The sequence below is a fragment of the Crinia signifera genome, chromosome 2 (assembly GCF_055691185.1).
Source record: "Crinia signifera chromosome 2, ASM5569118v1, whole genome shotgun sequence".
Taxonomy (NCBI): Eukaryota; Metazoa; Chordata; class Amphibia; order Anura; family Myobatrachidae; genus Crinia; species Crinia signifera.
In genome coordinates, this window is record NC_139218.1 from 365736140 (window position 1) to 365750600 (window position 14461).

Sequence of the window (14461 nt, forward strand, 5' to 3'; positions counted from 1 at the left end):
AATTACATTTGCTCCTATCCAGTACCAGGTCTTTATTCCATCCAAACAACTAGTTGGATGGTTGGAGAAAAGTCAGTCTGATGTGTGGCCAGCATAAATCATGCGTGTAAAACAAACTTCGAGATGATCACCTAGCATAGCCCAATAACAGCCCTCCCTCACAAGTCTCTATAATAACATCTCTCCAGTCTTCCACTGAGCAGGCCCACATTGGCAGAAATGTACATAAAATACCTCTCTTGTATTGCTATAAACACATCAGTATTACTGTATGTAGATCTGTATTACTCTTACCTCACACACAGGACACGTGCCATCTAATAGTTCCAGCCAACTACAACATTTTCCACACAACCAGTGTCCACACTGTAATGCTTCCAAGCAGTCTCCTTTGGAATTAAAGGTATAGACAGTGTTTTTCAGGAAAAAGTATCAGGCAACAAATAACTCTTTTAGGGCAATGGTTCTCAACATCAAGCCTCCAGTTTTCAGGTCATGTGTTGAGCATTTCTGTGTGTAGAAGCAGGTGGGATAATGACCCAGCAGGTGGGATAATTACTGACCCAGCAAACTAGCTTAACCCACATGTGCATGATTAAAGAAAGCCACAAAACATTTTCTGTCGGTGGTACAGAAAATCGAGAACCCTGTTTTATGGTATTCAGAAAACTCCAGCAACAGATCAAATTAAATATGTGGATAGGTGATTTCACACCACAATATATTTATAACAGGGTTGGGTACTTATGTAGTATCTGGGCGCCCGATTTTGTGATTGTATGCCTTACCTTAAGGCATACAATCAGATGCGATTCGACGTGATTTTCGGCAAAATCGCATCGAATCGCATGCGATTTTGCATAGGATTCAATGTTAACAAGGTCCTGTTCATTTCCCCACTATCCAAGTGGGCATGGAGTTGATTTTATATAGTGTGGCGAGCGGACGCTGAAAACATTTTAAGTAATCTGCGGCCGTTCACCACGCTTCGGGCTCACTGCGCTCGCCACGCTTTATAAAATCAACTCTATACCCACTTGGATAGTGGGGAAATGAACAGGACTATGTTAACATTGAATCCTATGGAAAATCGCATCCGATCGCATGTGATATCGGATGCGATTTTTCCGACCCGATTTTAAAATCGGGGCCCAGATACTACATAAGTACCCAGGGTTGTCTACCTGACCCTCTCCCTAAGGGAGAAAATGCTCTGTTCCTGGACTTCCCTGGTAATGTATGATTGCCATCACCTGTGGGGAGCTAGGTAAATGATAAGAAAGGTATTTCACCACAGGTGATGGCATACCCTCCAACATGACTGCATTTGGTACACAATGCTCTGCTCCTGAACTTCCCAGCACCTGTGTGGAACTAGGTAATTGACGAGAAGGGTGTTTCAACACAGGTGATTACAATCATACGGGAAACGGTCATCTGTCAGGGTGCATACACACTACAATTTTATTGACCAATTTGGTTGAAAGACATTTCCATTGAACCCAGTGTCCTGGACGAAAGATGTTGATGAAAGATATTGACGACAGACGAAAGAAGAAAGATCTAGCTACAGTTTATAGGCTCTTTTTGAAAGATATTCAAATTGAGCTGCATGCACAGTTGACGAACAATCTTGATGAACAACTGGCGGGTATGCAAATCATCGTTTGTTTGTTGACAATATCTTTTGTCAACATCTTTCGTCCAGGACACTGGGTTCAATGGAAATGTCTTTCAACCATATTGGTCAAAAAAATTGTACAGTGTGTATGCACCTTCAGACCAGACTTAGGTCGACAGTCATTAGCTTGACCCCGGAACTTAGTTTGACTGTCCCCAAGGTCGACAGGGTTAAAGGTCGACATGACCTAAGGTCGACATGACTTGAGGTCAACATGGGCCAAGGTCGACATGGTTTTAGGTCGACATGAGTTTTTCACTGTTTTTTGAGCTGACATGTGCCGACAGGCGGTATTTCATGCCCTACCATCCACTAGGGCGTGGTGGGAGAATAAAATAGTGTGCCGAACGCAGCGAGGCACCGTGCCCGAAGCATTGCGAGCAAAGCGAGCGATGCGAGGGGCTGCGGTTCGACTCCAACTGTGTCCATGTCGACTGTGTCGACATTCGGGTCAAAAAACTGTGAAAAACTCATGTCGACCTAATGACTGTTGACCTAAAACCATGTCGACCTTGGCCCATGTCGACCTTAAGTCATGTCGACCTTTAACCCTGTCGACCTTGGGGACAGTCGACCTTCCGGGGTCGACCTAATGACTGTAGACCTAAAGGTGCCCACAGATGCTACAATTGTACTGTGCTATGCGTTTTTGACTGTACAATGGTTCTATACAATTTTTCTTCCAGCTTGCTATGAGATGTGCACTTGGATGCATGTGATGAACCCATGTTTGTAATGTTAAATTTCAGATGTAGTCTAAAAAGTACGTGCAGCACGTACTTTTTTAGACATACAATATCGGGCTCCAGGGAACATAAACACCATCCAATAATTGTACATAAGATGCAATTTGTGCTTAAAAAGTACAAAACGCATTCGATAATTGTAGCGTCTGTGGGCACCTTTAGTCTGTTCTGACAGATGTACCGCTTCCAATCATACATTACCAGGGACGTCCAGGAACAGAGCATTGTGTACCGAATGCAATGGGTCATGTTGGAGGGTATGACATCACCTGTGGTGAAATACCTTTCTTATCAATTAACTAGCTCCCCACAGGTGATGGCAATCATCCATTACCAGGGAACATTTTAAAAGATCACAGGTGGAGCTAATTGTTTCACTTGTGATTCTGTGTGGTGACCTGGAAAATGTGCACTGTTGGGGGTCCTCAAGGAGAACCCCCAACAGTTGAGAACCACTGGCCTAGTGTTCACTTTTTATCAAGGCACCCCTAGTTCAAGAGTTTTCTTATCAATAACAAAATATATATTTTAAACTAAAGTGTGCTTAACTGTCACCTCTAGGTTCATGTTGTGGTGGTGGAGATATTTGTGGCTCTAATTAACCACATTATTTAGAAGTGGCAGCAACTAGCACTGGTTATGCCTATCACTTTGAGCATAAATAATTTGCTTTGGTCCTGGACCTCAAACTCGAGGCACCCCTGCAAGTGTCCTGAGGCATCCCAGGGTGCCTAGGCACACCGTTTGGGAACCACTGGGCTACAGAAAGCTACTGCCATCCCTCGCAGAGGGGGACAATTTCGAAAGTTCGATAGAAACCTAGGGGTGATACTAATAAGGGAATTCAATTGGGAGCAAAGTTAAGAATCTTGACTACCTCACACCCCATTTTAGATAACAATGATATTATGGGAGAAATAGGATGAGAGATTCCAAAAGTGAGAGATTTGGTAAGAAATCTTGTTTTTCTGGTTTTAAAGTATAAATGATTGCCGCTTTAAAAGAAACTGGAGATTTCTTACCAAATCTCTCACTTTCTGAATCTCTCATCCTATTAAATTTCACCCTGTATGGTGCTCCTGATATCAACGGTATCCAACACAACTAAATTCCCCCCTAAATATTTGTGGCATCCATAGTCTTCACCTTGGCCCTTATTCTGATCTGTGCGGCCAGATCAGAATATGCGGCCAGGACCGTGCAGGCGAATCCCCGCCTTCCATACGGATCGCCACCTCCGTCCGTATGCGGATATGTGGCGGTCCGCATGAAAGTGGACGGGGATACGCCTCCTCCATCTTGGGAGCAGCCCCTGCATTCGATGGTCGCCGAACATCGAATGCAGGGCCGCACGCTCCACCAGCGCCCGCCACCCTAGACCACACGGACACTTGTCCGTATGAAATCATGTATGGGGGCGGGCAGCTGACATCCGGCGATGTCAGCTGCCCGCCCCCTACACATGCGTCACGGCTTCATTACCATGCATACGCCCTGCGTTTGCATGGGAACGCCCATGAAACGCGGGGCGTATGCATAGGGTAATGAGGCAAAGTAGCCCCTCACGCCCCTCTCCGCCCCCTGTGCGGCGTCTAAAGAATAGGTACGGAGAAACCGCCTGCACATGCGCAGAGTGACCTCTGCACATGCGCAGTCGGAAACCATTGGCGGTCCGACCGCATGCGGAAAAATCCGCACAGAGCAGAATAAGGGCCCTTATGACAAAGTCTGGGTTGGCAATTTAACATTGTACCATGTATACAAAGGCTTATGGTGTGTACACACGGGGCGATTGCCATGCTATGCGAGTCCCGATGTGATCAGATCGCATCGGGACTCGCATCGCATCGCACGGCATGCATGGAGGGGCATAATTTAGACTATATAGTGCAGATCTGCACTATATAGTCACACGGGAGCACACATCAGCAACGCATCGGGTTCGCAAGCCCTAAAAAAAGCATGCGATTTGGCTTCCGATGTTGACTATATCGGCAACATCGGAAGCCATATCGGCCAGTCTGTACACACCATTAGGGTGCTGCAACTTATTGTCTGCAACCACAGCAACAAAAGAGAAGCCTTGCTTCTGGGTTATACGATATAACCCCTTTAAATAAAAAAATGTTAATAGAATATTGGCTACGTTTGGGCAATCCCTTCTAATACTGTTTTTTAGCTGCAACTTAAACAGCACCAAAAAATACATTAATGCTGCCTTCACATCAAAATCATCAGCAAAATGAAGGTTCGCACCGGGACTTTGAAACGGATCAGGTGCCAACCTTCATTTTGGGATGTTCACATCCCCACAGCGAACCGACAATAATGCTGGTTCGCTGACGTCATCCTGGGGGCGCGGCAGGGAGTCGGCGCTGCTCCAAGCGCTGCCTCCTCCATAGTGTGAACGGGAAATGGGTCGCTCGACCCGTTTAACCCATTCACACCGCCAAACAACACGGCAACGAACGGTAAGAACTCTGCTTTTTTACCAGTTCGTATTGCTACCCATTTAAGGGACATGGTAACCCCTTTCACATTGCACTAATTACCGGGGCAAAACGGCATGTACCCGGTAATTAGTTGCGATGTGAAAGGGGTATTTGTGAGCATCCAAGGGTTTTCTATTTATTGCAATCTGAAATCTGCAATCAGCACAAGTCTACACATCAAGTTCAGCTGAACAGCTACTGAGGGTTATTCAGATCCCGCGCATCACATAGTACGGTACAAAAAGTATGTGCTGCACATACTTTTTGTACTAGCTACACATCGCATCGGATCGCATTGCATGCACACTGCATGCACAAGGCATGCGATCCGATGCAATGCGTGCTATTTAAGTCCCAAACGGATCCGTTAAACGGACCGTGTATGGGCAGCTTGAGTTCTCATATGAGCATGGGACAGGAAGTGAATACCCGGGTTCCACCTCCACACTCAGGCAAGCAAGGTAACCGTTCCAGAGTCTATCCACAAGTCCATTAATGCTGCTTTCAGACCGCATAACTGGCTTTGACCCTGTATTTGAAAACGTTTCCAAAAACGGGTCTGCCAGGTTTAACCCCTTTCACACTGCATCTCTTAAACGGTATTACCGTTTAAGTGCCGTTTTTTTTACCTGACAGACCCGTTTTTGGAAAAGCTTTGAAATACAGGTTCAAAGCCAGTGCAGGCAGCCCCCCCCCCCCCCCCCCCCCCCCCCCGAACGCTGGCCAGGGGACACTGGGGACCAGTATACAGGTGCCCCCCCCCTCCCCAGAACACTGGCCGGGGGACACTGGGGACCAGTATACAGGTGTCCCCCCCTGTCCCCGTCCCCCTCAGAACGCTGCCCGAGGGACAATGGAGACTAGTATACAAGTGTGTGTGTGTGTCCCCGGAGAACCCCCGGGCAGCAGCGTCCAGACACACACACCCCCCCTCGCAGCCCAGGCTGAGCCATCCGTCCCCGCTGCGCTGCCCAGGGTAGGGGGGGCTTTTCACTGTGCTGACACAGGGGCTGCTGCTACTGCTGGCACCGAGGAGGTGAGCGTGGACAGGCGGCTCTGGCTGGGGTGCGGGCAGCTGTCTGCCCTGACTCACCGTCAGCCTGTAGGTTCCGGAGCGGGGCAGCAGTGGAGTGCGGGCAGCGGGACACCCATGTGGATGTCCCGCTGCCTCCTCACCCTCTGGGGGGGGGGGGGATGTGGGTACCGCTTATCACTGCTCGGAGAGACACAGGCAGCAGCAGGGTGTGCTGATGAGCGGGACGGAGAGCAGCCAGCGGTGCAGCTGATGGAGAGCGGGCGGGGGGGGGCATCACCTCACCATGCGTCCCCCTGCCCGCTCTCCATCAGCTGCACCGCTGGCTGCTCTCCGTCCCGCTCATCAGCACACCCTGCGCTGCTGCTGCCTGTGTCTCTCCGAGCAGTGATAAGCGGCACCCACACACCCCCCCCCAGAAGGTGAGGAGGCAGCGGGACATCCACATCGGGCTCCCGCAGCCCGCTGCTGCCCCGCTCCGGAACCTACAGGCTGACGGTGAGTCAGGGCAGACAGCTGCCCGCACCCCAGCCAGAGCCGCCTGTCCCCGCTCACCTCCTCGGCGCCAGCAGTAACAGCAGCCCCCGCTCTCACCCTGGGCAGGGCAGGACACGGCTGACACTTGCCCCGGCTGACACTTGCAGGGACCCCCTGCCCCCAGCGCGACCATTCCCTTCCCTGCGCTGGGGGGGGGGGGGGGGGGGGGCAGCAGGAGCTCCAAACGCTTTTTCGATCAATATCTATGATCTTATTCAAGGAGAATGCTCCTGATTGCCCCCTCTCCATATTTATATAGCAGTGATCCAATCCGATATAAGGTCCCGCCCATCAATAGGTTAATGAGTTAACACAAATCCCCAATCACAAAAAGAAACATAAAAACAGACAGACATTCCTGCCTTTAACATAACATCGGCACAAACACTACACATGTGTACAGGCGTCTCCGGAAGTACCCGACTTCCGAAGTACGTCATATCCGCTGTATAGTTGAAACAGTCCGGCATTTATCATACCATAGCTGAGCTCCAGGAGTGGATGAGTGCCAGTTGGCTGAGACTGAACCCAGATAAAACAGAAGTCCTGATGATAAATCACAGGACAAGACGGCAGCATAGCCAACTGACAGGTCTTAAGCTGGGGGGCACAGCACTAAAAAACTCTGATCATGTGCGGAATCTTGGTGTTGTCCTGGATAATGGCCTGACACTTAAACATCAGGTGTCAGCCACAATCAAATCCTCATTCTTTCATCTGAGAAACATAGCCAGAATCAAGCATTTAATTCCCTCAGAAGACCTTCCTAAAGTCATACATGCATTTATATCATCACGACTAGACTACTGCAATGCTCTCTACCTGGGTCTTCCAGCAAAAGAATTGCACCGCTTGCAGCTGGTACAAAATGCAGCCGCCAGACTATTAACTAACCAGCCCCGCTCCTGCCACATAACTCCCATTCTCTACGCCCTTCACTGGCTACCTGTAAAATGGCGAATCGTTTTCAAGATTGGCTTACTCACTTTCAAGGCCCTACATGACCAGGGCCCAAGATACCTGCAACAGCTGCTGATCCCTTACTGTCCTACTCGATTACTACGATCCACTGAAGAAGGACTACTAACAGTACCCAGAATCTCCCTGAATTCATCTGGGGGTCGAGCTTTCAACTTTGTTGCTCCAACTCTGTGGAACTCTCTCCCTCGCACAGTGCGAGAAGCCCCCACTGTAGAATCCTTTAAAAATAGACTAAAGACATACTTATTTACCCAAGCATTTTACTGACATCTACTGTTAAGCTTGTTTTGTATTTCGAGCTGTAAAGACAATGTGTGAAGCACTTTGAGTCCTATTGGGAGAAAAGTGCTATATAAATATCATTATTATTATTATTATTATCATGAGTGCGTATATCTTTGCCCCTCTTCCTCCGGAAGTGAATGAAGTTCCGCAAGTTATCACCATAGGTCATAAACACTGATGTCTGGTCGCCATATAACCGGACATCAGTGTTTATGACCTATGGTGATAACTTGCGGAACTTCATTCACTTCCGGTGGAAGCAGGGCATGAGTTAAGCTGGCCACACATCAGAACAACTTCAGACCAACTTTTTTAAAACTCTTCAAACCTCCAACCATCCAACTTCCCAGTCCAACTAAAACAGTTCCCCACACATCTAACCAACTTTTCTTCCAACCAGCAAACTTTTTTTTTTTTTTTTTTAGTCCAGCCAACTTCTGTCCAACTTCTGATGTCACAGAAGTAGGTGGACAGGTACTTCTGTTTTTTTTTACATTTATTTTAATAAAATGGTTTAATTCCACCTTTATGTAGTAGACCGCAAGTGAAAAGTGAAATTAAATGAAACTCTGCTTCACACACCAGGCAATCTCCTCAAAGTTACATGTATCTGTTCAAATTGTTAAATGCAAATAATTTGTAACAATATTCATCAGTGTTGCAACATAAGCCCCATACACACTAGATTACTTTTTAAAAGATATTGCTCATTTTAGCCCTTCTAATACCCCTTTTACACCAAAATCCCTGATCGGACCCTGGTGTTCAAATAAGGGAGTATCCAGGGTTGAACCCAGCTTCATACTCCATTTACACAGCACTTCGACCTGGGTCAGACCCGGGTCTGCACTGTTTACATTAAACTTTGGTTAGGGTTTTCCCTATGGATGCCAGGGGCCAGGGATTTGGGTGTGAACTACCTTCAAACAAGCAGCTCTAACCCTCCTCCTTCACTTTTTTCTCCCCACCCCATACCCTCCTAAATACCCTCCTATCTTTTCCCAACTAAATACCCCCTCTCTTCCACCACCACAAATCCCCCTCCTGGGTGCAGCGCAGTGCAGCACAAACCTCCAACAAGGGATTGGATCTGGCGGTGCAGGCTGGCTGGACAGCGGTGCGGAGGAAGGTGCCGTTCTCCCCACTCTGGTGCAGCAGTGTCCGGGATGTGCATGTCTCCACTGCCAGCTCCCCGGGGAGACCCGCTGGTGGCTGCCGGGGCTGATGTGCAGGAATGGCGGCGGGGTACAGCCACCTGCAGTGGGTGGAGATGGCAGTTGCAGAGTGAGGGGGGTCACTTGGCCCGGCGGCGGTTCTTTATGGCTCCCCCGGTGATGGACATGGGAGAGCTGCAGGCGGTAGGGAAGGATATGGAGCTGCTTATCCTGGAGACCCAGGTGGAAGTGTGCTGGTCGCTTCAGGAGGCAGATGGAAGGAGGAGGCTGAGGGTGAGTGGCAGCACTACAAGTCCCAGCATGGTCTGCTGTTATGTATTTCCCACTATGCCAGGCCGCAGGACCCATGCTGGGACCATTTACATCGGCCTCTACATGGGTCCTAGCCATGTTCCACCCAGGTCAGGACAATGGTAGAGGTCCCATGTAAATGGACACGGATTGACCCCATTTACACCGCCGCTAATCCAGGCCTGACCCGCTGCTGACCCGAGTTTTTGCGGCGGTGTAAAAGGGGCATAAGCGATATCTTTTCAGAATTTTTTTGTGTGTATGCTCAATCTCGTTAACGATGCATGCTCCTAGATATATATATATATATATATATATATATATATATCTAATATCTATCAGCTAATAGCAGACATGCACTGTGGCCGATGTGAAGGAGCTGGCCACAGTTTTTTCAGCAGTTATTGGGAATGCCAAGGGAAGCTAGGAACTCCTATTGGGATTGGGACAGGTGGCGAGCTCCACAGCCATCTATGAAACTGAGGGTTGATGGTCTAGGGCAGTGGTTCCCAACCCTGGTCCTCAAGTACCCCCAACAGTGCACGTTTTCCAGGTCTCCACACAGAATCACAGGTGAGATAATTAGCTCCACCTGTGGATCTTTTAAAATGTGACTGAATAATGAGTGCACCTGCTGGGTGACCTGGAAAACGTGCACTGTTGGGGGTACTTGAGGACCAGGGTTGGGAACCACTGGTCTAGGGTGAAGGACAAGGCAGTGCTCAAATTTTGACAGCGATGGATCCTGCATCTCTTCCAAGGTCAGCATGGCATACCTGTTTAGCCTGGCTTAGCTATGCTGTCCTATCAGTGGCACTCCACTGCTGCCGGGATCACTGGGGGTGGCTCCACTGAGGGAAGCGCACAGGTTGCTGCCACTTCGTGATCGAGGTGCAGACGGTTTTGCAGGCACAGAGACAGAGAGGAAAGGAAGTGTAGGAAGGAGAGGAGAAAGACAAGGCCACATTGGGCGAGATTCAGCAATCTAAAAATGCCGTAAAAACACAATTTTCGGGGTTTTTACCACATTTTCATATGCAGCAAAGCCCCATTTCTGGGGCTTTGCTGCAGGGGGTTACGCCAGTTCCTATTTGGCGTAACCCCATGGAAGCCTATGGGCTTCCCTTCGCGTCCCCCGCCGCCCCGAGCACCCCCTGCCGATCTGCGCCGCAGCCCCCTCACCTGTGTCCGGGCAGCTTCCTGCTGTGCTGCCCGGACCAGTGATTTTCTCCTGCCTGCACCACTTCTGAGTGTAGGGAGGAGGAACTGGAGCCCTCACAGCTGTGTAACGGTTCCGGCAGGGAGGGGGGGACCCGGTGCACATCGCCGGGCATCGCTTTTGCGTTAATAATCGCATATGTTACTGCATATGCGATTATTAACTATGCGAATGCCGGCGATGTGCACCGGGGATTATTGGTGAATCTCGCCCAGTGTGAGACGGATGGGGAATAAGAGAATAAGAGAGGGTTGAAAGAGGGGGCTAGGGGGAGAAGAGAGATGTGGGCAAGGGTAAAGAAAAAGAGGAGATATGGCAGGTGAGCAAGGGTGACAGGTGGGGTGGGGTAGGGGAGAGAGAGCATAGAATAGAGAAGGAGAGGACAGAAAAAAGAAGACTGGGAGAGAGCGAAAAAGTGGAAAGAGACAAGGTGGGGGATGAGCTGGTGGGGAAGCTGCTGGGTGATGGGGAACAATGGCTGAGTCCACCCCACCCACCCAGGATGCTGGCCACTGCTGGGGACAGGCTCAAAGAATCCCCCCAGGTTCCTGCTGGGGGGAGAAGCCCACGGTGCAACTGCTGGGCACCTTCCTACCAGCTTGTATGAGCGCAGTGTCCCGTGAGAGTCTCTGCAGCACATGACAGAGCCCCAGTGCCACCTTCCACACCCCCAGCATCCCCAGCCACTGTACCCCAACCCCTGCAGCTATAGGAACTTTTGGCTGGGCACCTCTGCCTGCAGCCGCTGCGCCTATTTCCTCTTCCACAGGCAAAGGTACACAGACGCAAGTTCCTTTAGCTGCTATGTGGTGTGGCAGCGTTATGTTCCCGGCAGCAGAGGAGACGGTGCAGACACCCCTGGACCCGGCACATGGATGGATGGCAGTGGGGAGGGGATGGTGGTGCAGGAGCACCATAGACTGGTGATGGTTCTGGGGGATTGCGCTGCGGGGGACAGGGGATGCTGCCGGGGACGGTGCTACGGGGGGGGGGGCTGGTGATGGGGGATCATGCTGCGGGGGGACTGAGGATGCTGACTGGGGGATGAGGGATGCTGCCGGGGATGGTGTTAGGGGGGGGGGACGGGGGGTGGGACCTTTGTCCCACATTGCTAGCTGGCAGCTCTCCTAGGGACACAGTGGCTTCTCCTCAGCACCTTTCCTCTTGGCCACACATCACAGCAAGCGCCGGGAGACGGGGGTAGCTGCCGGGGGAAGGGTTAAATGTAGCTGCCCGGGAACGGGTTAAATGTGGACTGCCAGGGGATGGGGACAGGGGAAGCTGCCTAGGGACGGGTTAAATGGCAAGGACTAGTGGAAGCTGCCGGAGGAGAACACCCCGGGCTATGTGGTGCAGGCTACAGACACAGTGCAGGGCAGCGGCTGGAAGGACTGTCGGCATCTGGACCACGCTGGAGGCTGCAGAGAGGTAAAAGTAGGTGGACACTGCTGGTCAGTGTCCACCTACTTATCGGGCAGTTGGGAGACAGTTCTCCCACACATCAGAACGATCAGCTGGGAAAAAATCAAACAGGTTTGATTTATCTCAGCTAGTTGGAACGACCATTTGGGGCCATTATTCAGCGGTTTTGGCCGTGTGGGAGCAAACGGCTGATAATCATTTGCTCCCACACACTAGAAAGATTATCATTCCAACCAGCCAAAAGTTGGCTGGTTGGAACGATATCTTTCTGATGTGTGGCCAGCATTACACTTCCGCCACTTCCAACATGGCATGGTGACAACCTGTGGAGCGTTACTCACTTCTGGCGGAAGAGGGGCAAAGATATGCGCACTCATGATATGATTAATGCCAGACTGTTTCAACTATACAGCGGATATGACGTACTCTGCTGGGCAGCGTCCCCGGGCGATGCAGTCAGGGTGGATGATGAGATGGGAGGGCAATGCGCTCAGGACGGGGCTGTGCGGCTTTGTGCCCTGTGCAGCGTGACAAGGTCAGAGGTCACGCTGCACAGGCCACAAAGTCGTACAGCCCCTTCCTGAGCGCATTGCCCTCCCGAATCATCAGCCCACCCTCCCACCCTGACTGCATTGCCCCGCTTTACTGCCTGCCCGGCTCCCGCCTTCACCGGTGAAGCCAATCCCGGGATTAGGCATTTTTCATTCCCGAATTTCGTGATTGAAAAAATGTCCCGGGTTTGGCATCCCTAGCACATGTGTATGGATGGGACAAGTGCAAGGCCAGAAGCGACAAAATTCAGCAATTACTCTTGACCAGCCGATCACGTTGATAACTGAACCGATTTACAGTTACAGTAAGTCCAATTTACTTCATTTAATATTCTTTCTCCAATAAGAAATTTTTGGTTTGAAAAAAATGCTGATACTCTAGGGCGCTGTAACTCAAGAAGGTTTAGGAACCACGGCCCAACGTACAAGCATGCACTAAATCGTCCACACTCAGCATTAGTAGTCAAAGGCCCAAATGCACTGCTTCAAACAGTGATAAAGTGGAGAGTGATAAACTACCGGTACTTGTTTCCTAGCAGGGCGCCCGGTACACATTTAGCGGACTGGACTATTCACGGTAGTGAAATCGCATCGCATGCCGCGTTATAGTAGCATGCGATGCGATATTTTATTGTACAAGCACCCATGCCATGTGATGTGAACAGGAGTGCTTATACAATGAAATATCGCATGTGATCTCAGTGCACCAAATGCGATGCGATATTTCATTGTACAAGCACCCATGCCATGAGATGTGAACAGGAGTGCTTATACAATGAAATATTGCATGTGATCTCAGTGCACCAAATGCAATGCGATATTTCATTGTACAAGCACCCATGCCATGAGATGTGCACAGGAGTGCTTATACAATGAAATATCGCATGTGATCTCAGTACACCAAATGCAATGCGGTGCAATATTTCATTGTACAAGCACCCATGCCATGAGATGTGATGGGTGCTTACAATGAGATGTGATGGTATGAGATGTGATGTGTGCATAGTATGAGATGGGTTACAATTGTAAGCACCCATGACCAAGCCCCCCACCTCCGCCATCCCGCCGACTGCCCGCCTCCTCCCTACCCCCTTCTCACACCAGAAAATGCAGGTACATTTCTGGTGTGAATGGGTCCAAACCCGGGAATGTCCCTGTTTGTCCCGGGAACTGAATTCCCGGGTTTGTCCCTGCATTTCTGTTGTGAATGGGGTATAACTTGCAACTGATCCCCCGGCATCACTTAACCTGCAACTGATCCCCTGGCATCACTAACCTGCAACTAACCACGTTCCTGTAACTGATCCCTAGCACCACTCACATAAAACGAATGCCCAGAGAGAGGAACTAGTAGCCCGAGCAGAGCATACTAAACAGCATGCTCCCACAAACAACAATAGCCAAGAGTTAGCTAACCCCAGATGGGATAATCCAGGTGTCCGCAGCGGGGTGTCCCCTCAGACAGAGACTGAACAAATTACAGTGAACCGAAGAAGTCAGTGCCTAATCATCTTTTATATCCGGTATGGGCAATAAGATTGCTAGCCCCCCTGCCAGTGAGTGAAACCAGCTGCCTTACCCTCATCCAGCAGAAGGTTACAAGCTTCGCACGCCACTACTGCATCCGCCATTTCTTCTGACTCTTTTCGCGCCTCCTGCGCTGCGCTCCGCGGCCCGCCCACGTGACCAGGGCGCGGCTCGACACTCCGGAAGAACCTGCTGGTCACGTGACTACTCGCCGGGCTGCTGCGTGAGAGCCCGTCCAATGCAGGGCCCGGGTATGGCTGCGGCTGCTGCTGTTGGGCTGGTCCTGGACGCTCTTCACAGTGCTGGCTGTCGTGTGTGTGTGTGTGACCAGGGGCGGATTGGGATGCCGATCCCTCACCCCCGCTATTTGGAGTGCTTCAGCCTGCTTGGGCTGCGGTACACGTCTCACTGACACTGACTGCCTGCACTGCAGGCTTCAGGGGACTTGGCGGGGGCGGAGCTACACAGACTCGGCGGGGGGCGGAGCTACACGGACTCAACAGTGGGCGGGGCTAAATGGC

The 14461-nt window shown here is 50.5% G+C and overlaps 1 protein-coding gene across 3 annotated transcripts in view; it reads right to left on the bottom strand.

Annotated features, from left to right (window-relative positions):
- Window positions 1-14369, bottom strand: part of RNF17 (ring finger protein 17) — a 221197-nt gene extending 206828 nt beyond the window's left edge. For 2 of the 3 annotated variants that reach the window (XM_083169962.1, XM_083169961.1), the window contains exons 1-2: window positions 13993-14369; window positions 295-389 (exon numbers count right to left, since the gene is read on the bottom strand). In XM_083169962.1, the coding sequence (XP_083026088.1) occupies window positions 295-389; window positions 13993-14044 (147 nt within the window). In that variant the 5' untranslated portion in view covers window positions 14045-14369. The remainder of the gene's footprint in view (window positions 1-294; window positions 390-13992) is intronic. The other variant, XM_083169963.1, reaches the window with a different exon arrangement.
- Window positions 14370-14461: the final 92 nt, after the last annotated feature.